This window comes from Marmota monax, unplaced genomic scaffold, assembly GCF_021218885.2.
Source record: "Marmota monax isolate L192 unplaced genomic scaffold, Marmota_monax_Labrador192_F-V1.1 WCK01_AAM20220418_F8-fsc00028, whole genome shotgun sequence".
NCBI classification, from domain to species: Eukaryota; Metazoa; Chordata; class Mammalia; order Rodentia; family Sciuridae; genus Marmota; species Marmota monax.
In genome coordinates, this window is record NW_026694779.1 from 3,026,292 (window position 1) to 3,047,585 (window position 21,294).

The window sequence follows — 21,294 nt, forward strand, 5'->3', positions numbered from 1 at the left end:
AGCTAGCACCCTGACCCTGGAGAAAGAAACTATGTCCCTGGACAAGCTCTGGCCTTGTCTGTCCCTTATAACAAGAAATCAGGCAGCAAAGGCCCAGATTTGGGTGTTGCAAAGCAGAGAGGTCTCAGGGACTGAAGTCTCTACAGAGGCAGGAGTCTCTTCTTAGCTGGAGAAGAATCTGACTTGGAGATTTGAACCTGGGCTCTGACTGCACCTGAAACCCAGCCCCAGACTATGACACCCCAAGGAGAGCAGGCCCTGGGGGCAGCATGGTAGGGGCCTAACACTCCAGGAAATTTCAAAATGCATCTGGAGCCACAGCCCCTGGGGGAAGAAAGACCCACTACATCCACCATGATGCTTCTCTTGAATCTGGGGCTTTGCAGGAGGAGAGGACTGAAGGGCTTGAAAAGCAGGAGCAGAAACTTGGGGTGAGGGTAGTTGAATGAGAACACCTTTGGAGTCTCAGGTTTGGGGTCTCCTAGGGCTCTGGAAGCACCTCAACTTTGGAACTCTTGAACATTCTGGCTGAGAGATTCGGGTAAGGCTTGGACCTCTGTAAGAGTTGAAGAGGTCGGGCCAGGGCTCAGGGCAGAGGAGGCTCAGATTGGTTCTTAGCAAGAAACGAGGAAGGGAATGTCTTCCGGGGTTCTTCAGGCCTACCCAGACCAGCTGCCCTGGGACATCCTGGAAGCAGAGGGAAATGGGTGGCTTAGGATGGTGACATCTGTGACTGGCCTTGGGCCTGAGCCTAGCTCTGCTAGCACCTGCTCTGTTCCCTTGGGCCAGTGCCTTCTACCTCAGGGTATCCATCCTTCTAGAAATTACTATGATTCCAGTTTATGGTGTCTTTCAACAGCCAGGCTGTGGCCTGAGTCCTGGATTAACTCACACTGTCCTCCCAGTGGGCCTGGGAGGGAGGGCCGATGATGGTCTCCAGTTTTTAGAAACGTGGCAACTGAGGCCAGAGAGCTAACTTGATGGCCACTTGGTAGTGGCAGAGCGAGGATTCTGAGATCTATCTGAATCTAAGCCTCACATAAGGGGTTCTGACCCCACTATTTTGTGAGTCAAACAAAAAGTCATTAAAGAATCTATAGAGGGCTGGAGTTGTGGCTCAGCGGTACAGCGCTTGTCTAGCACGAGCGAGGCCCTGGGTTCGATCCTCAGCACCACATAAAAATAAATAAACAAAATAAAGGTATTGTGTCCAACTACAATTAAAAAAAAAAAGAATCTATAGAGGGAAGAAGTCTTTGGGAATGGAGAAATCCCCAGGAGGAGATGGTCTTAGGGCTTGAGACCTAGAGATGGTGTAAAAATTAATAGAGAAAGAAAGAGACGAGGCTTTGCAGGCAGGGATCCCCGCCACGGTGCAGTGGGGGAGAGTGGGCCTGCAGGAGGGCCCTCAAGAGTGGGTGTAGAGAGGAGCCAGGCCGTTCACCCCACAGCATCCTTGTTTACTTTCATTTGGGGGGGCTCACAGCCTGAGCACCGGGCCTGTGGCTCTGCTTGTCTTTAGCAGGGCTGGGGTCCTGTGGGCCCGCGTCCCCAGGGAGGCTGTATTTGCTTCTGTCCCAGTGCAGATGGCTGGTGAGAGCAGCTAGTGGCCCCCACCCCCACCCGCACCCCCTTCTGTCGCGGGGACTCGGCTGCGCCCGGGAGCGTGGTGCGACGTTATTTTTAGAAGTGGTACCATCTGTTCAAGGTGCCGAGTGGATTCTGTTCATCTCTGCAGTGGCCAGGACAGCCATGCCAAGTCAGGCCAAGAGCTGCAGAGCTAGCCGGGACCCCCTCCACCACACTCTGGGTGGGATGGTGCCTCATCGGCACCTGCTGGATGCAGGAGCTGGAGAGAGGCCACAGGCACCCAGGGCCTGCGAGGCTGGGGGCTGGGGGCTGTGGCTGTTGGTGAGGCAACTCTGGGGCCAAGGCAGACATCGCAGAGGATGAGCTCAAGGTGGGGGACATCGTGTGCCTCCACACAGCCCCCAGGCCTGGGCACCTAGCCCAAGGCTGCCTCCTGGCAGGTTCTGAGTGTCCTGGTCCTGACCTCAGGACATGGGGAGGGCGGAGAGGCAGAGGAGAAGGAGGGATGAGGCGGGCCCCAGGGTCCCCAGCGGGACCTGACAGTTGGATGTAGTGAAGACGTGGACCTGACGAACTGTCCAGAAGGACTGGGATACTCCCCATTTGGGCTGAAACCCCAAATCTGAACCACCTCAGTGGCCACAGTAACTCTTCTCAGAGCAGATCCTCTGAAAGCAGTCTGCCTGAGTTCAAATCCAACCATTATGAGACCTTGGGCCACCTTCTATGCAACCTCCTATCAAAGCCTCTATTTGCCCACCTAACAAATGGGATCCCAGTAGCAGCTACTGCATAGGATTTAAGTAAGGGTTCGCTGATCTGATATCCAGAAAGTTGTGGCACAGTCTTCAACCCTGGGGAAGCTACACTGGGCATATGCTGTTCCTACCATCTGATTGGCCAGTTTCCCCTTGGAAATGCAGACTTCACCCTAAGGCTCACTGTTCCCAGTGTCCTTCCCCCATTCAGTGGCTTTCTCTGTCATGCAGCCAACATTAGTGAAAGTCCATCCTATGCTGGGGACTGGGAAGGTCCCGTTCTTGGGGAGCTCGTGAGGGAAGCAAGCTGGTAACAGAGTATGCAGCGGGTGGTGTCAAGGGGTGAGCCACGTTTGATGGGCTGCCAGAGGAAAGGGGTGGAAATTTGGAGCATGGCGTACTAAAATTTCACAGAGAAGTCCACTTTCGGGCTGGGTCTTGGAAGGCCATGTTTCAATTAGTAGAGAAGCAAGTGGCAGACCTTTCTGGAATAGGGGGAGTATGTGTACAGAAGGTAAGAGCATGTAGTAGTTGTTCAGAAAATGGCAGAGCGTTCTGTTAGACCAGAGCCCGGGGAGGCTGGCTTGGAACCAATTGGACAGGATCCTGGAGATCATTGTCTGTGTTTTTAAAATGGGCACCTAGGAGCCACTGATGGTTTTTAATCCAGAAAAATGGCATGCTTAAATCCAAAAGGTGGCCTAATATGGTGGCTTTAGAGTTAGACTACTAGTCTGCTCCTGGCTCCACAAACCATCAACTCTGTGAGCTTGTGCATGTTGTTATTTTGCCTCTCTGAGCCTCCGTTGCCTCGTGTGGAAAGTAGTGAAGTACCTACCTCTTCAAGTTGCAGGAGAAGGCATATGCACAGCCTGACACAGCTTCTGACACTCAGAAGCTACTGTGTACATGGCGATCATCATCATCCTCATTCTGTGGACAAATGGAGAAAGCAGGGGAATGCAGAGCTGGGGGACTGATTAGGGGGTTGTGAATGAGTAGCCTGAAGCAGGTCAGGAGCCTGGGGAGGGGAGGAAGAGGAAGGCACATGGGCCCTTGCCCAGTGATTCTCGGGTCTGGGCCTCTGATTGGACGTGAGGGAGGGAGCAGAGTCAAGATAGGACACTTTAGATGCTCTGTGGAACACAGGAGTCACAGAAGAATAAGGACATTCAAGGGAGTCTGAGAGCCTGGAACACCTTCAGAGAGGACACTTAGCAGCCATAGGAAGGTCAGTTCTAGAGCTTGGGAGAGAGGGCGAGGTGGACGGTTCAGCCTGGGAGTGACTCGTGTTAGCATATAAGCTGATGGCAGATGGGTGGCATCACCCAGGAGAGACATTTCAGGGGTCAAGGACAGAACCATGGGTAAAGCCTTCAGTTGGCCAAAACAGAAAAACCACAGAAGCCCAGGAAGAGTGGGAAGAAGGAGGAGGGGTGGGGACATCTACTGTGGGCAAGGATGTGAGGAGTGGCAAGGGCCCTGGAGTTGGGTGGTGCCGGCCATCCCCAGGAGCCACTAACAGCCTGGCCTATTTGGAAGTGCCATTTGGATATTTGGGGACAGGCGACTGGGGTGATTTTGAGCCAGAAGTCACAGGAGAAAGGTAGGATTCTAGAACCCAGACCCGGAGAGTGTTGGGTATGAGAGAAAGTGAGCCTAAGGGGGGGGGGTGGAAACCCCAAAGCACTGGAGCAATGATTGTGCTCCTTTCAAATCCCCAAGTGCCACACACTCATCCATCCCTGCAAGGTGGGGGCTGAAGACCCAGGTGATGTCAATTCAGGTGTCCCTCCAAGGAACCCCTCTTTGAGCAGCCATTCTGGGGACCCCAAGCTCTGCCTGGAGAAGTCCTTATCGGGAGAGGAAGGAAAGGACACCTTTGCTACAGGGGAGGGACTAAGCCCACATACAAACTCCAACTCATTCTCACCTGCTCTCGGCTCCTTCTCTGGCTTCCAGTCTTCATATTCACCTCCTTCAGGTCTGAGGCCAAGTGGGGGGGGGTGGGGGGGGCATCACAGAGATTGCTGGCTTTGCACCAAAGAGACTCTGGGTGGAGATAGCTTGGGCTCAGGCATGGAGAGCAATGAGGACACAGTCACCAAACCAGGGACACCTCTGCTAGAGCTTAGAAGAGATAGAACAGTGACTGGCCACAAGAGTGAGAAATAGGAGCCAAAAGACAGCTCACCCCCACACATGCATGAATCCCCGCTGCGATCTGTCACTCTGACTCCTCCACTCCCTTGATTCCAAGAGTCCTACTTTCTGCCTGTTTAATCCCTCTCTCTCCCTATAGTTAGATGTCCTGCCTCTGCAGTCTCGGGGCACACAGAAAGACCTTCTCCCAGGTCTTAGCTTCCTGCTTCACTGATCTGGGCCCAAAGGACCCATTCAGCTTTTCAAAAGTCATCGCCCAGCTTAGGCACATGCCCAGCACTTCTGTGAGTAAATTTTTTTCTCCTCTACCCCAGGGAGGAAACAACTCAATCAATTCAGTCCCACTGAGATCCCACCACCTAAATATGCTCCCAGTCCTGGCAGGAACTGGAGGGAAGCAAGGAGGCGCATACAAAAGAGTGATTCATTAGTTGGTGGAATTTCTGGGCACTGGGGGCAGATGGCACTGATGGACCAAGGTGGACTTTCTGTCCGTGCACTTAAATGGCCCTCAGTGGCCTTTTGCAAAGTTCATGTTTTTTATCTTGCCCAGGCCTGCACACTGGAACAGTCTCCCTGCCTGAGAACCAGGCCTCTGGTATCGGGGATCAGCTCCCTATGCCTGCTCAAGAACTCATGGAAAAGGCTCAGTGCCATCTCCAGCACCCACACCCCGCTCCTGAGTCAGGGGACGCACCTTGGCTTTACCTGCCCATCCCCACACTCCAGAGGTCAGCCCTGCTGTCCTAGAAAGCTCCTCTGGATGTTCATGACACTTTGTTCTGTCAGCACCACAGCATGTGGACAGCTCATCCTCAAAGCCCACCCCTACCTCCCTGGTCAGCACCATGGCTTCAGTGACAGCTCCCAGTGCAGTCAGTGCCTGCTTCTCTGTCATCCCCCGTCCTGTCTTTCAGCACCAGGACCACGTGGACAGCTCTCACTCCCAGCCTCTCCTGACAGCCCGCAGCGGGTAGAGGTCTGCCCTTATCAAGTTCCCTGGCCTCGGCCACCCAATCCCTCCCCTGCACCCACCTCCATTCATCCATCAGCACTTCAACCCCGGAGTCAGCTCCTGGGCCCCCTCCTTCCACAGTCAGAGGTGAAGCCTGAGGCCCCATCAGATAGCCTGTGGTGTGTGGTAGCATGCTGGCCACAGAGGAACCCTGGGCCTTACTGTAGAAACAGAAAGAAGGGCAGGAGCCTGGCCTGCTGGAGAGAGGACAGTGAGCGAGCCCGGGGGACTCCAGAGTGCCTGTGTGTGACATAGAGCTGGCCTAGCCACCCTCACTATGGGGCCTTGGGCTAGCTCTCTCGCTCTGTTTCTGTCTTCTCCGTAAAAAGGGGGAGGTGCTGAAAGTTCCTGGGTCCCAGGGTTGTCGTGAAGGACTAAATGAGATGGCGAATGCGTGGAGCAGTGTGTGGCCCACAGTGGACATGGGGTTAGTGTCGCCATCATTTTTTGTCTTTCCTTCCAGTCTCTGATTGTAATCCATTGAGACGGAGCAGGAGCTAAGAAAGAATGAGGGGCTAAATGCAGAAGGACTCACTTTGGTCACTTAGGCCAGCTAGGATCCATAGGCTTGGAGCTCTTCTCTCACCCTAAGTCTGGAACTTTTAAAGTCCCCTTTGGCTGCAAAGGGGACTTTAAAAGTTCCGGACTTAGGGTGAGAGAAGAGCTGAGGGTTGGCAGAGGCATTTGGTGGAACTTGAGAACAACGTGGAGATGAGCTGGTCGACCCCAGGAAGGCCAGCACCTCAGCCTTCTCACTGCAAGCCTCTTCCTTGCAGTCTAAGGTGACAGCTGCCCCACAACCCTTTGCTTCCTCAACTGGGCTTCCTCATATCCAACTGCTAGTGACTTTCCTATTTTAAATTCATCAGAAAACTCACAAAGGTTTTTTTTTTTTTTTTTAAAGCAAAGATTTCTAAACCTGGAGCACATAAAGGGTACGAATCTTGAAAGGCAGACGATGTTGTGCTGAGGCCTGGGGGTGGGAAGTGGATGTCAAAGGAAGAAGGTGAATTATAATCAGCTCATGCCTCCCTGATTCTAGGGCATTTCTCCTTCCCTCAGCCTCCAGCCAAGCAGGGCTGGGCTTGCAATTGGGACATCCCTCTCCACTGGAGACAAGGTGGCATCGAGGAAGGTCGGGTTACTGTGTGTCTCCTGAGAAGCAAGAATCTTGGGATGGGAGAATCCTTAAGGAGGGTGCTAAAATGGCCCTTCAAGACTGAGGATCTATCCATCCCACCTCCTCACTTTACCTAAGGGGGAACAGTGGCCCAAGGCCAAACTATGAGTCATGGAACACAGAGGACCAAGCACACAACTGTAACTCCAGCAGCTCAGGAGGCTGAGGCAGGAGGATAGCAAGTTTGAGGCCAGTCTCAACAACTTGGTGAGACCCTGTCTCAAAATAAAAAGGGCTAGTGATGTAGCTCCATGGTTAAGCGCCCCTGGGTTCAATTCCCAGTACCAAAAAAAACAAAGGACGCGGGACACAGAGGATAGACAGAGGCTTTGGACTGAAGGAGACATATTGTATTTAAACTATATCAAGTCCTACCCATATGGCCTTGGCCATCCATAACCTCTCTGAATCTCATCCTCCTTGCCTGTAAAGTAGACCCAGCTCATGGAAGGCTTTTGCTATGCAATTGCTGTTAACAATAGTGGTCAAGCTAAGATCGGGACCCGAGGGACCTGATTCCCAGGAAAGGGCCATTTAGGATACATCCTCCCCCAATCTGAACTAAACCCTGTACAGGAACTCCCCACCTCAACCTGCAGATCCTCACTCTGGAGTCATATGGGGTTCTTTGTAGCAAAGTGATCAGACCCTTTGCAGCCAGGAAGGAGGATCTAAGCATATTTCCTGCTCTCTCTACAATCCCAGTGCTCAGACCAGGGCCTGAGAAGCACCTTGTTAGACTTATTAGTTGGGTGGGTGGGAGGATTGATGGAGAGATGAATAGTTGGACAGACAGCTGATGGACGGATGAATGGATGAATGGACAGATGAGTGGGTGGGCACAGGAATGGATGAATGGATGGGTGAATGGGTGGGTAGATAGATGGGTATTGTGCCAGGCCTGAAAGACCAGCAGTAGAGGGGTTTTCCTGCCATCTAACACTGGTGGCCCCGCTGGAGAGCAGGGGCAGTGGAGACAGTTAACCCTGAGGATGACAAGCTGCACAAAAAGCCCTGGGTCCCTCTCCACCCACCCCCAGCCCTGTTTGTGCCACCTGTGCCTTGAAGGCTGATGCAAGGCTGTTTCTGTGGGATTTCTGGACTTTTTTAGATGTTCCTTTTCTGGTTAACAGAATAGGAGTTGTCTAAAAATAGCACCAAATTTGCTTCTGGGGTATACATTTTCAATTTCTTCCCTCCTTCCCTGTTCTCTCTCCTCAACTGTGAGAACAGAGCCGACATTGTCCTTGTCAGCTTTGATGCACACGCACATTATGGCACTTGCACACCCAGAGGGGAGGGTGGCACACAGATGTCTCTGGCTGGCTCACACACACACTCCTGATGACATACTCCAGTAGACATGCATGGTATACCTTGTCCTTCAGGGTCACTCACACCACTCTAGAGACCCTCTCTCACACAGAATAACACTGACTACAGACCCAACCCAACTCTGGAATTTTTGCACTCCTGACTCAGCCGTGCCCCGTGCTAACACACCACCCTGATGCACTCCCAGGGATCCAGCACATCCACACAGACCGCACACCCACGCTCACCCCACACACCACACAACTACACCCTCATGCACCCTGCATGCATCAAGCTCTCTTGTCTCACGCACATGTGCAGAGGAAAGTCCCTCCACACGCAGGAAGAGATGTGTGAGAGATGGCTGAGACTCTTGAGAAGGGAGGAGCAGCTGTTCCATCCCTGGCTGCCAGGCTGAGCTTACCTGTTTTCTGGGATCAACACAGAGATAATGGCTCCCCATCACTGGACCAAGGCAGCCCCTAGAGAAAGGACAGAATTTGCAACCAAGAGAGGGAAAGAAAATGCCCTACTCCATGGGTACTAGCGTGAGTTTTTCCAGATCAGAGCATTGGGCAAGCCAGCCTGTGTACCGAGCCCACAAGCTGCAAACCTCCCAGTCATCTGAGGAATGGCAGGGAGCTTTGAGGGCATTGCAGAGTTGGATCTGAGTTCTTGTTTTAAGGACAATACAGTTAGGATCATATCGTTGTCCTAGTCACGTGTAACATGACCAGGAGCCGTGCTAAGCTCTTTTTCAATTAATCCTTACAAAACCCTGTAAGGGTGACTGTGGGATTGTCCCCATTTTATGGATGAGGAAACTGAGCCACAGGGAGATTAAGAGCCCTGCCCAAGTTGCACAACTAATAACTCAACAGAGATAGGCCTGGGTCATCAGGGACCTCCCCCCATACTGGTCTTGGGTCCCTACATCAGTCATTGCTTCCAGTGATGATTCAAAGGAAATGGTGACTTTAAAAATACATATTCAGGTGGCATTTAAATTCAGCACATCTTAAAACAGAAGGATTTGGCATCCGAAAGTTATTTTTAGCACATAATTCATTTGCAACTGTCTCAGCCACCATCTTTCAGTTAGGATCTGAAAAGCTGTTGGCTTGTGGTGTGTGTGTGTGTGTGTGTGTGTGTGTGTTAATTCTGCCTTTGAAAGATAGCTTCCTTCTTTGTTAAATTGACTCCTCCCAAAATATTGTTCCTTCCTCTGCCAGCATCCCTCCTGGCAAAGACTTTTTATTAAGGTGCCCCTAACCTATTCTTGAGTCATTGAAATGTAACAATACGGAGTCATTTAAATGCTAATAAGATGAAACCGAAATGCATAAATCCAATATTGTCAGAATGTTCTCCTGGATTCTGAAGGGCTTGGAGCTTCAAAGCTTGAAGGGACCCCAGAGAGCACTAGTCCAGTTCCTTCACTGGCCACATGGGGAGGCCCAGAGAGGAAAGAGGCTTATTCAAGGTCACTCCACTGGAGCTGGGAAGAAGGAGTGGAGCTTCTCACTGAGCTCTCGAGGCCAGAGCTGGCTGTATGCCCCACCCAGGCCCTGAGCGCATTGGCTTAGGACAGGGTGCCCACCCAGGCGGTGTTGAGAGCTGGCTGTAGGTGGCCCTCGTGAAGAAACCATGAGAAAGATGCACCTGCTAAAACCAGGGGAGGCAAGGGCTCCCAAGGAAGCCAGCATCAGGGAACATCTGGTCTGAGTCAGGGGCTGGGTCTCACTGGGTCCCTGCAGCAGCCTGTAGGACAGATGAGATTCAGCAATGTGAAGCGACTTCTCCAAGGTCATATGGCTCATTTAATCCCTCAGCCATGGAAAGGTGGGACACATGATAAGGCAACAAGAACATCAGAATCCGGCGGAGCCTCACAGTCCCGCCTCTTACTCAGAAGGGATGCTGGGGAGAGGAGGGAAGGGGCAGCAGCTCAAAGAAAAAAATCATCACCACCAATTCTGATAGCTTTCCTGACCCCCAGCCCACCCACAAAGTAGAGGGGATACGAATCCTCCATTTTACAGACAAGGAAACTGAGGTCTGAAAACATAACTAATGTTATAGACAGCAGGCTCGGATGTTCCTTCATTCGCTACACATTTATTGAACTCCTTCTGGATGCCAGGCACTGCACTAGGTACAAAATAGACATGGCTGCTGACCATGTGGTGCTCCCAGGCTCCTGGGGAAAGGAGTTAAGCAGGCTTGAGCAGTGGATGTGAAATGTGCTACAATCCAAGAATCATCTGGGAACCAGGAACATGTGAGCTAGATAAATGGTCAGCTGGGCTTCCAAGAAAGGGGCACTGGGGCAGACAGGAAGACAGAAGCCATCAGGAAGGCAGAAGCCCAGGATCTGAGAAGGTTCAGTACAGATGTGTGGGTTGCAGGTTTGTAGGACTCAGGGAGCTGATAGAGTCTCTGCAAACTCCTGGGTCTTCAGTTCTGTCGACCTGTCGGAAGATCATTTGTATTACATCGTGAAGTGCTTCTGTGCCTGGGGAACCCATGTTTTTGAATTGAGCAAATTTCCCAGCCAGAGAGAGTAACCACAGTGAGTTATGTAATTTAGAAGGGGAAAAAAACAGGCAAGACATCCAGAACAAAGGTGACCTTGTGTGTGCACCTGTGAGATGCGGGGGCTGAGGATAAGCAGCATCAGAAGAAGCACAGAAGATCAGTCACCTATGGGGCAGAGCACCACCTTTTATCAGTGCCTGTTGTCCTAGGGTTCCACCTTGTTATCCTAGGGCTGCATCCATCCTTGCTCACCCTGGTCCCTTCTTGCACCTTTCACTATGTTCCTCCAACCTTCACTTAGAGAAAGTTGTATATTTCTGTTTCTTCCTGTATTTTTAGCTTAAATTCTGCTTAACTTACAGGGAAAGTATTTCTTACTTGGAGTTGAGAGGAACGACCTTCCCCAATTCCTTAGGCCAGGTCAGACCTTCCTGCTTTGGGCATCCACAGCTCCTGGGAATCCCCATCATGGCAAACTCACCAAGTCATGAACATCACTAATTTAATCATGTCTCTTCCCCACTGTCAACTCCTAGAGGGCAGAGGTCATGTCTCAATTCCTCGGTGCCTGACACCAAGTAGCTTTCCAAAATATCATCATTGAATGGATGTGTGAGTGGATGGGTAGGTGGATAGATAGATGGACAAATGGTGGGTGGTTAGATGGATGTGGACAGACATATTGGTGGGTATGTGGGTAGATGAATGGATGGATGGATGGATGGATGGATGGATGGATGGATGGATGGATAGGTTGAGTGGGTGAGTGAGTAGATGGATGGATGGATAAGGGTGGGTATATGGATGGATGAATGGATTGGTGGATGGATGGATGGATGGATGGGTTGGTGGATGAATGGATGGATGGACAGATGAGTAGATAAATGAATGGGTGGGTGTGTGGATAGATGGATGGATGGATGGATGGATGGATAGGTAAGTGGGTAGATGGATGAGTGGATAAATGGATAAAGGATGGATTGATGGAAGGTGGATGGGGGAATGAGTGGGTAGATGGATGGATGGATAAGTGGGTGGGTAGATGGATGGATGAATGGATGGGTGGGTGTGTAGATAGATGGATGGATGGATGGATGGATGGATGGATGAGTAAGTGGGTGGATGGATGGATAAGTGGGTAGATGGGTGAGTGGGTAGATGGATAAATTGATGGATGGATGGAGGGTGGGTGGGTGGGTGAGTGGGTAGATGGATTGGCAGGTAGTAGTGGGTGAGTGGGCAGATAGATGATTGAACATCACAGTTCATCTTAACACAATAGTCATTACTATTGACAGTAACCATTAACTCATGCCTACTATTGTGATCACAGACATAATTGCTGCTAACAATTCTCATAGCTCGTGCTGTCAGAGATGTAATTATCAGTGCCTGTAAGCCACGCCGCAGGTAGCAGGGGGACAGACAGAAAACAGCACCTCAGGTTTAAAAAGTCCCTTGTGGTTTGCAAAACACTTTGGTTCACATATGGTACTTCATTTAAGTCTCATAAGAACCCCTTGAGGGAGATTCACCATGGGAGGCCCCAAAGCATCCTGGCTAGGAGTAGGTCCCTGGAACCAGACGGCCAGGGTTTAAATCCCTCCACCGCTACCAGGCCATGGTGACCTCGGCTAATTTGCTGCACCTTTCTTGGCCTCTGTTTCTGCATATGTGTGGAAATAACAAGACTGTTTCATAAAATGGCTGGATGTATTAATAGGAATCACAATATTTACCGAATGCTTACCACATGCCAGACTGGGTTATAATCATTTTACATAAAACAACTCAGTTAAGCCTCATAACTCTGATGAGCTAGATAGTATTGTTTACCTTCCCCTACTTTTTTTTTTCTGGTTGTATACAAAGTATATTCACACCATTCGTGTATTCATATGTGTACTTAGGGTAATGATATCCATCATTCCACCATCTTTTTAACCTCCTGCTCCTTCCCTTCCCCTCCCACCCCTCTGCCTATCTAGAGTTCGTCTCTTCTTCCCATGCTCTCCCTCCCTACTTCACTATGAATAAGCCTCCTTGTATCAGAGAAAACATTAGGCATTTGGTTTTTTGGGATTGGCTAACTTCACTTAGCATTATCTTCTCCAACTCCATCCATTTACCTGCAAATGCCATTTTATTGCTGAGTAACCCTACATTTTTTTTAGTATTTTTAATTGTACATGGACACAAAACCTTTATTTATTTATTCTTATTTGGTGTTGAGAATCAAACCCAGGGCCTCACACATGCTAGGCAAGCGCTCTACCACTAAGCCACAACCCCAGCACCCTCCCCAGCTTTTTTAAGATAATGAAAGCAAAATTTATTTGCTTCCCGTTCTACTGGGAGGTGAAGAAACTGAATTTGAATCCATATATTGTGGTTTCCAGAGTCCCTACTCTTTATACCTTACAGTAGCATCTCTGAAAGAAATGTCCCTGGAAAGCATTTAGAGTGCCCAACTCCTAACAGATGCTCAATAAATGCTCGCCGCATGCCACTAATTTAGTAGTATTACATGTTAGCATCCCCAAACTGCAGATGCTGAAACTAAGACTCAGGAGAAGCTGGGTGGCTAGCTCAGGATCGCAGACTGATCTCCCTGCTCCATCAGGAAGGTTAGAGTGAGTCTGGGGGTCGCAAATGGTCAACTGGCCTTGCTTTCATCTGGCCCACACTTATTGCATATGTGCTGAGGACTGAGGCCTCCTTGGGCTATAGGTCAGTTCTTTCTGGATTGAAGGTCTAAGTCTCCTCAACTCCCACTTGTCCCTGAGAAAACAAAGGCCATTCTGGAAGGCTTCCAGTCAGTCAGCCTCCAACAAGGGCTTTGCCTTCCCTGAGCATCTCAGACCCATCTCTCCTCTCATCCTGCTGGCCTGAAGGGGCCCTAACCTTGTTCTCTCCCTTCTCTCCTAATGGCTGTGCCCCTGTCTGCCACACTCTATCCTTGTCTTGATCCAGCCATTTATTTTTCCTTACACAGCTTCCTGAACTTACCCATAACTCATTCACACTGGTGGGTAGCGGGGGCGGGGGGGGGGGCGTTGGTGGGGGGTGGTTCTACTTAACACAAAAGCCCCTGCGCAAACTTTGAGTTGGGCCCAAGGCCTCACCCCACCCTGAGAAAGGAGCCCACGTGCTCTGATAGATCTCCCCTTGCAGCAGATTCTAGACTGGGGATGGGGCACGTTAAGGACCCTCAAAGACTTCTAGAAAAAGGAAAGGAGCATCTCACCCAAATCCAAACACCAACACTCTCTCCAGAGAGGCTCAGGGTGCTGGAACAGGCTTCAGTTAAACCTTTCTTATGGGATGGTAGAAAAGAGTCCAAGGCCTCAAATCCAAAAGACCTTTCACTCCCTGTCATTTCCGTGTGACCTTGTGCAAATGATTTCATTCCTATGAACCTCATTGTCTTTGTCTGTAGAATGGGTATCATCACAGTATCCACTTTTCAGGGTCGTAAGGATGCAATGAGATTTTGTTTGCTTGCTTTTCATTCATTCATTCATTCATTCAACAATTATTTATTGGGCACTTTTGAAGAACAAGGTACTTTTCTAGTCAGAGCAGCACATATTATACTGACCACCTGCCCCCTGAGAATCTACCTTCAGTGGATTACACTATATGAACAGACACCTTTTTCTTTTTGTGCTGGGGACCAAACCCAGAGCCTCGCATATCCTAAGCAAGGACTCTATCACTAACTACACCCCAGTCCCCACATGGATGAGGCAACATGCAGAGCACACAGGGCCTGATTCGTTGTACATGTTTAAGAAGTGGGGAGAGTGGAACTGGATTGTTGTTCTTCAGGGATGTACTTGGCCACACCCCACCTCACCTGTTCTGTTAGGGTCAAAGTTCATGAGTTCTGGGAACAGTGTGTACTCCAGTGGCCAAGTTGTGGGAACACTTCTTGCATAATTGGAAGGGGGAGTACCAAGCACACCGTATACTTGATCTCTTCTTGAGGCAGTGGGTCCATATTGTGGTCTACTCCATGAGATACTCATTGGTCCCAAATGAGCAGGGGGGACTGCTTCTTCCTGCATCCCTGAGTAAAAGTGCTCCTCTGTAAGGTGTGGCAGTTTCTTCTAAAGCCTCCGGCACCTCCTGACCCTTGGCTGGGAGGCTGCACACCCTGGATGAAAACAAAGTGGATTTTAACACAGTTCATTATCCCCAGTAAATTGAGAGGCAGCCAGGGGACAGAGGAGAGTGACTATTATTATCCCCATCTTACGGATGAAGGAGCCTGGGCTCCAAAGTGAAGGGACTTGCCCAGGGACCCACACCAGGATGTAGGAGAGCTCAGATTTGAACGGGGACTGCTCCGATTCCAGATCCTGTGTCTTAGCTGCAGCCTACACAGCGCTCCCGCCACCCGGGCACTTCAGAGAGAAAGAAGGTTGCTTCCCAAGGGAGAGGAAGAGCCCGGGACTAGCAGCCAGGAGACCACCCCGCTCTCTGGGCTTCTCCACTTCCTTGTTCTCTATAGCTCAAGACAGTTTCCTTTCACTCTCCAAGCTTCGGGCACCCTCTGGGAAAGTTCAATGACCCAAATGCTCGGCTCTAAAATGTGTGCAAGAGGGAAGGATTGTGAGGAGCGCTGGGGTCTGGAGCTGGGTCAGGGGACTCAGTCCTCTCTTCTTGTCCTGGACCCCTTCCCCCTCTTTATCCTGAGCCCAAGATGGCCAGCTGTCTGTGGCTGGGCGGGGCGGGTCCCTGTGCCAGGCTCAGCCGAGCTCAGCGGGGGCCCTTTGTCACCCAACGCTTGCCGGGGCCTCGGTCGCTGGTGTTGGGTGTCTGGGCAGATTGGATTCTCTCCTGGCAGCCCCACAGATGCTGCACTCCCTCAAGGGTGGCCTGGCGGGCAGGGAGAAGCCGGCGGCCGGGCTCCCTCCTCCTGTGCTCCTGAGAGGGACAATCGGCCACTGTCCAGGGTTCTGATGTGAGGGGGTTCCAGGTGAGGGCTCCGTGACCAGAGCTCATACGAGGGACCAAGCTCGAGGCTCTATTCTGTGCCTCGTGAATATATATATGACAAGCTTCTCTAGCCAGGCCAAGGGCCCTGATTAACGTGGTTGGGGGCTGTGGGCGGAGGTGGGGATCTTTTCTCCTTCCCTGTGCCTATGAAGCCCAAGTGGGGAAGGAATGTGGGGAGAAGAGAATGTACTATGGGCAGAGGTGGCGTGGATGGGAGTGGTCATGTGTGTGTGTCCAGAGGCCTGTGTTCCTAGGGAGAGGGAGGGCATGTCTCAGATTTTGTGGGGCTGGGATGTAGGTAAACAAGCATAGTCAGAGAAAAAAGGAAATGGGGTCTGGTGTGCACATAGCGTTTGGTGAGGCAGGGGTGGGGATATGAAGTTGTATGCCTAGAAGTGTGACAGTGTGTGACAGGGTGGGGCTGTTCCTCAGAGTGGTGTGAATGGGGGGCCTGTGTGTTGGTGCGTGTGTCTGGCAGTGCGGGGGGAGGGGGGCTAGGAATATGCATTTTGGGTGTTGCATGGCAGACGGTGTGGGCACAGGGCTGGTCGGAACTCAGCGTGTTACACAGCGTGGAAAATTGGGGATCAGTGTGTTATGAGGCTCTACCAGGCTGTGTCTTGGGCTGCCCTGTTGTAGGGCATTCGGTGGGTGCTGCTAACCATTCGGGTGTACAGCGTTGCTAGTGGGTTGGGAGTTGTTGAACTAATGCCTGAGTGAGAGTGTATGTGTGTGTGCTCAGCGTTACTTGGGGCTATAAATGCACACCCACAGCCTGGATTTTACTGAGCACCTGTCTCAAGAGGACTCCAGTGCCTGACCCCCTCTCTGCTTGTCCCCACAGGAGCCACCACCCCTGACCATGTAGATGCCAGCTCCAGGTAGCAACATGGACCCCACTGAATGGAGACTCCTGGGTCTACAGCCCTGAGCCCCTCTGGCCCCTGGACCTTGCCCCCCACCTGGGGACACACCTTGGAGCTCACCACTGCTGTCGCCAGCCCTCCTCAGCCACCCCCTCCCCCTGGGACCCGGAGTCGGCCACCTGGAGCTGCAGCTGTCCAGTGAGGGTGTGCTGAGGACAGCCACACACAGCCATCACCCAGAAGCCTCTTGTCCAGTGCTGACCTTTGGGCCCACCCTGAGCAGGGACTTCAGCAAACATGGGTGATATGACCAACAGCGACTTTTACTCCAAAAACCAAAGAAATGAGTCGAGCCATGGGGGTGAGTTTGGGTGCACGATGGAGGAGCTCCGCTCCCTCATGGAGCTGCGGGGCACAGAGGCTGTGGTCAAGATCAAGGAGACCTACGGGGACACTGAAGCCATCTGCCGGCGCCTCAAAACCTCACCTGTGGAAGGTAAGTGTGGGAGACTTGAACCCGGGGCTGCAGGCCCGGTGGCCACTGAGTTGGCACCAGGAACTCTATTCAAAATATTTAGTGGCAGAGATGTGTCAGAAATGGGCTGAAATTGCCAGAATTGCCATTCTAATGTGTTCTAGCTGGGCGTCAGCCACTTTGGAGAGGCCAGGGGAAAGAGCGTCATCATGGGTTAGCGTCTGACCAAACTCCAGCAAGGCCTGAGCTACTGGAAAAGAGCTGGGTTAAGACCGTGTTCTAGGCAGAAGGTTCCATCCCAAAGAGGTGGAACATCACTACTGCAAGGGGTTAGGTTCCTCATCCCGGAAGCCCTAAGGACATCCAGTCTTCAACTGGGGCAGGAGGTTGACTGGAAGGGACCAGGGTGGAGCCAACCTTGCTTACCTGCATCCAGGCCCAGAAGAGACTCCTGCTTCCTCTATTCAGCCACACTGGTTGGATCTGGAAGCCCAGCCCCCAGACCCCTACCCCAGACCCTAGGAATGCCCTCATCTGGGCTTGGGCGGGAACCACAGCATTGCAGGTGCATCCAGTTCCAGCTGCCCAAGGGAACCCTGTGGCCAGGCTGAAGTCACGTCCTTCTCTTGCAAATCCAGATTCCAGTTGGGGATGGCTGTAGATCTTGGGGCAGCTGTGGACTGTGGGACTTCTGGGCAGACAGGGCAGCAAGAAGATGAGCCATAATAGGCAGGGTGACAGATTTCCTTGTTTGTCTTTCCCTGAGGGTGAAAGTGGAGTTTTCTTGCAATTGTCAAAATAAGCAGGCTTGGGATTTCCAGAGAGAGGATTTTAGCTCCTAGGGCTTTTCAGAAGGGAATCAAAGGTCCCAAAGGCATGGATCCAAGGCCCTGCCCGACTCTTCCAGTCCTGTGACTTTGCACAAAAACTGTCCTGAGCTTGGTCTGTTCTCTGTAACATGCAGTCAATGCCTCCTACACTGTGCTTAGTGCAGGCCCAGGTATACAGTAGGTGTTCAGTAAGTATGATTATTCTAGAAGTGGATAACAGTCTCTCCCCCAAATGTAGATCACACCTGAATTGGAAGCATATAGCACCTGGATTGGAAAAATCTGTCCCCCAGTCCCCATGTCTGGTACTGCTGACCACTAATCCTGAACTCGTTTCTGCAGAGGCTGCGTCACGGGCCCTGCTGCTCAGCTGGGGCCCACCAGGGCCAGCCAGACAGTGCAGTGGCCACACATGCCTACACCCTGACACACCCTGCATCTCCTGGATGTCTGTGGTCAGGAGGCAAAACTGAGACCTGTTCTCATATTGACTGCTCTCATTGAGACTGTGCCTGTAGGATGAGCCCAGGCAGAAGTTTAAAAGTGAATCTCCTCCCATGGTGCTGTTTGGTTACAATTCAGTGGGAGTGGAGGGAAGAGGGAAGCATCAATTCTAACTCAAGGCCTGAAGATGGCCGCTTGTGGCCCTAAGATGGGCACAGGTTCTACTGGAGGGTCCTGGGTCCCAGTCTTGTGTGACCACAAATCCCTGGCAGAATGGACCATGCTCATCCCATCATCAGGCGGCACCCTGGCCTGCGAGGAGGCAGAGCTGCCTGAGCGGCCTTTGCCTCTTGATTGGGAACCAGGATATTCCCTTGAGTCAGAAATTCTTGAATATCTCTGGGTCCCAGCTCTGGGGAAGACCTGAAGGAAGCTGGGATCACTGTCCCCAGGAACAGCCACTGCCTGCCACAGATGTGGCTTATACTGTCAGGGGGCTTCCACACCCGCTTGAAACTGGGCCGTGGACTCCAAGTTAAGAAACCCACCCTCCTCTCCCAGGGAATTGGGCAGTACATGGTCAAAGTCCAGCCCTGTGCAGAGCCAGTGCCAGGTGCCTTCTTGGACACCACCCCCACTCCCCTGCCGGGGAGAAGAAGCACCCACAAACCTGAGGGGTGGGCCCTGTCTGCTCTCTATTCACTCAGCACCCGCCTGTGCCTGATATAGGAAGGCTCTGGAAGTACCCGGGAAAAACCTAAGATGCGGCCACCGAGTCCCCAGCCCCTGGGAAGCAGCTCAGGCAGCTGATTGACCAAACAGCAGACCATGGGGACCAAAAGCAGCAGGGACTCCAGGGCTCACAGGGAGGTGAGGCAGGTGGGCAGCAATGGTCAGAGGAGGCTTCCTGGAGGAAGGGGTGTTCATGTTTGGCTGTGGAATAAATAGAAATAAAGCCTATAGTGTGATCTAGAGCAGCCTGTCTTAGAATTCTGCAGCCTTCTGGCGTGCTCAAGAAATTCCTCATTACGTAAAAGCCGATGGAGTCAATTTTGTCATCTGTAAAACTAAAAGAATGACATCTCTAACTTGCTGTGCCTCCTGCCAGCCATGTACCTCTGGGCCTTTGGTCTGACCTCTCTGGACCTTGGTTTCCTGATTTCTTATGAGGACCAGTTGAGATCTCTGAGAGGAAGATCCTTGAGGAGGAAAGTCCATTGTAGGATTAGCTCAAATTCCTGCTGTCTTGGTCTCTAGAAGGATCTCCAGGATATGGCAGGGGTAGAAGTGGGAGAGATCTGGGGAGCAGCAGAAGAGCAGAAGGCTCTAGATCCCAGACATGGATGGACTGGGTTCAAATCCGAGTTCTGCCACTTGTCCACTGTGGGTCTCTGGGCATGTTCATCAAACTCTCTGTGCCTCCGCTTTTATGGGGATAACAATGTGGTGACCTCCTAGGGTTGTGGTGAGGACAAAGTGAGGTGGCTTGGAGTCGTGAAGACATGTCGGTGGTTCTGTGTCAGGATTCAGCCTCAGAGAGTAGGCACCTCCATCTCCCTGTCAATAAGATGTGCTGTGCACGTTGAATGAGACTAAGCCGAGTGCCCAGTGTCTGTGTGCCCGCTATGTCAGTCCTCCTTGTTATCATCCTGGGAGTCATTATTCTGGAAGAAGCAGTCATAGTCCCCAGAAAGGGTGCAATGTGCCTCTTTTGGATCCCTGGTCTTCATGTGGAGCAACACTTTGAATTAGACTAGACTGCTCTGCTTCCCTCATGACGCATGCTCCTGAAAGCAGGTGTTTTTGGTTTTTTTTTATTGGTTACTCAAAACATTACAATGATCTTGATATATCATATTTCATACATTTGATTCAAGTGGGTTATGAATTCTTATTTTTACCACGTGTACAGATTGCAGGATCCCTGTTTTACAAATGAGGATCATGAGGGCCCAGCAGGCTTTGAACACGGCTCCACACAACTCAAGCTGAGCATGTCCACCTGGGAACAGTCCTCTCTGGTGTCCACTATTGAGGCAGCCCTGAGTAGAAGGGGGTCACCAGGGACACTTTTCCTTACCTTGACTCTTATATCACCCTGTTTGAGCCTCCCACCATTTAAAGAAATGCTTAGCCTCCAGTCTCAACTCTGACTTAAAAGCCAGGTAGTCTGGGCTGTGCTGGCTCTGGCCACTCCCGACACCCCGTCACTTATCTGCTGATGTGAGTCCAGAATTGGCCTCCAAGTTACTCATGTTGCAGGAAGCTGCTCAGGCCCTGCATAAATTAGCCGTCCCTTCACATCCAGCTAAATTGAGGCAGAAGCCACATCCCACCCATGGCACTGCCTGTTGCACCAAAGGAATTGGGCACAGCTTCCCCAACCTGGGAGCTGTTGGATTTTCCACCTGGGAGCCTGACTTGGGTGATGCCTGTTGGGTAACCCTGGCCCGCTCTGCCCTATCTGCGCACCTTTCCTTCCTCATCTGCTATGGTTCTGATTGATGTCTTTCCCTTTTCACCTTCTGTTCCCTTTCCTTCCACACTCTTCCAGCCTGGGGCAGTAAAGTCGCAGTCTTGAGGGGCTTCTCTCTGAGGGGCACTGAGAGAGTAAAATCCAAGCTCTCTGGGCCCCAGCTGACATCTCTGTGAAACGGGGATGATAACAGTCCCTGCCCAGGCGACCAACAAGGCGTGTTTATAAACCTTGTTCCTATTACACCCAAACATTTCTTTGAAAAACAAAATGCCTGGGTCCCACCCCCATGAAAGAGGCCATCAGACAGTGTTCAGTGCAGGGTCACGGTGCCCTCAGTGGCACAAACATGGGTGGCCGGTTTGGGGGCCAGTCCCCAGAACCTACTTCAGTGCCCAGGGGCATAAGAAGGATTCATAGAAAGAAGGAAGGAAGGAAAAGAGAAAAAAAGGAAGACCGGGTGTCCTGGCATGTCTAGCTGCCCAGGACGGAAGCTGCAGGCCAGAGACAGGACACAGGACACCCAGTGTCACCCACGGGACAGTTGGCTTCAGTTCCCCAGGCCCCGTGTGGTGCAGCCCTGAGCCACACAGCTGGGTGGCCCTCAGCCTTCACTTCCTAAACTTGCACCTTGGGCTGTC

The 21,294-nt window shown here is 51.6% G+C and overlaps 1 protein-coding gene across 11 annotated transcripts in view; it reads left to right on the top strand.

The window, feature by feature from the left end:
* The window catches only part of Atp2b2 (ATPase plasma membrane Ca2+ transporting 2), a 351,907-nt gene that overhangs the window by 222,979 nt on the left and 107,634 nt on the right, over positions 1 to 21,294 (top strand). For all 11 annotated transcript variants that reach the window (XM_058572956.1, XM_046425452.2, XM_058572950.1 and 8 more), the window contains one exon: positions 16,407 to 16,924. In XM_058572956.1, coding sequence (XP_058428939.1) covers positions 16,726 to 16,924 — 199 coding nt within the window. In that variant the 5' untranslated portion in view covers positions 16,407 to 16,725. The remainder of the gene's footprint in view (positions 1 to 16,406; positions 16,925 to 21,294) is intronic.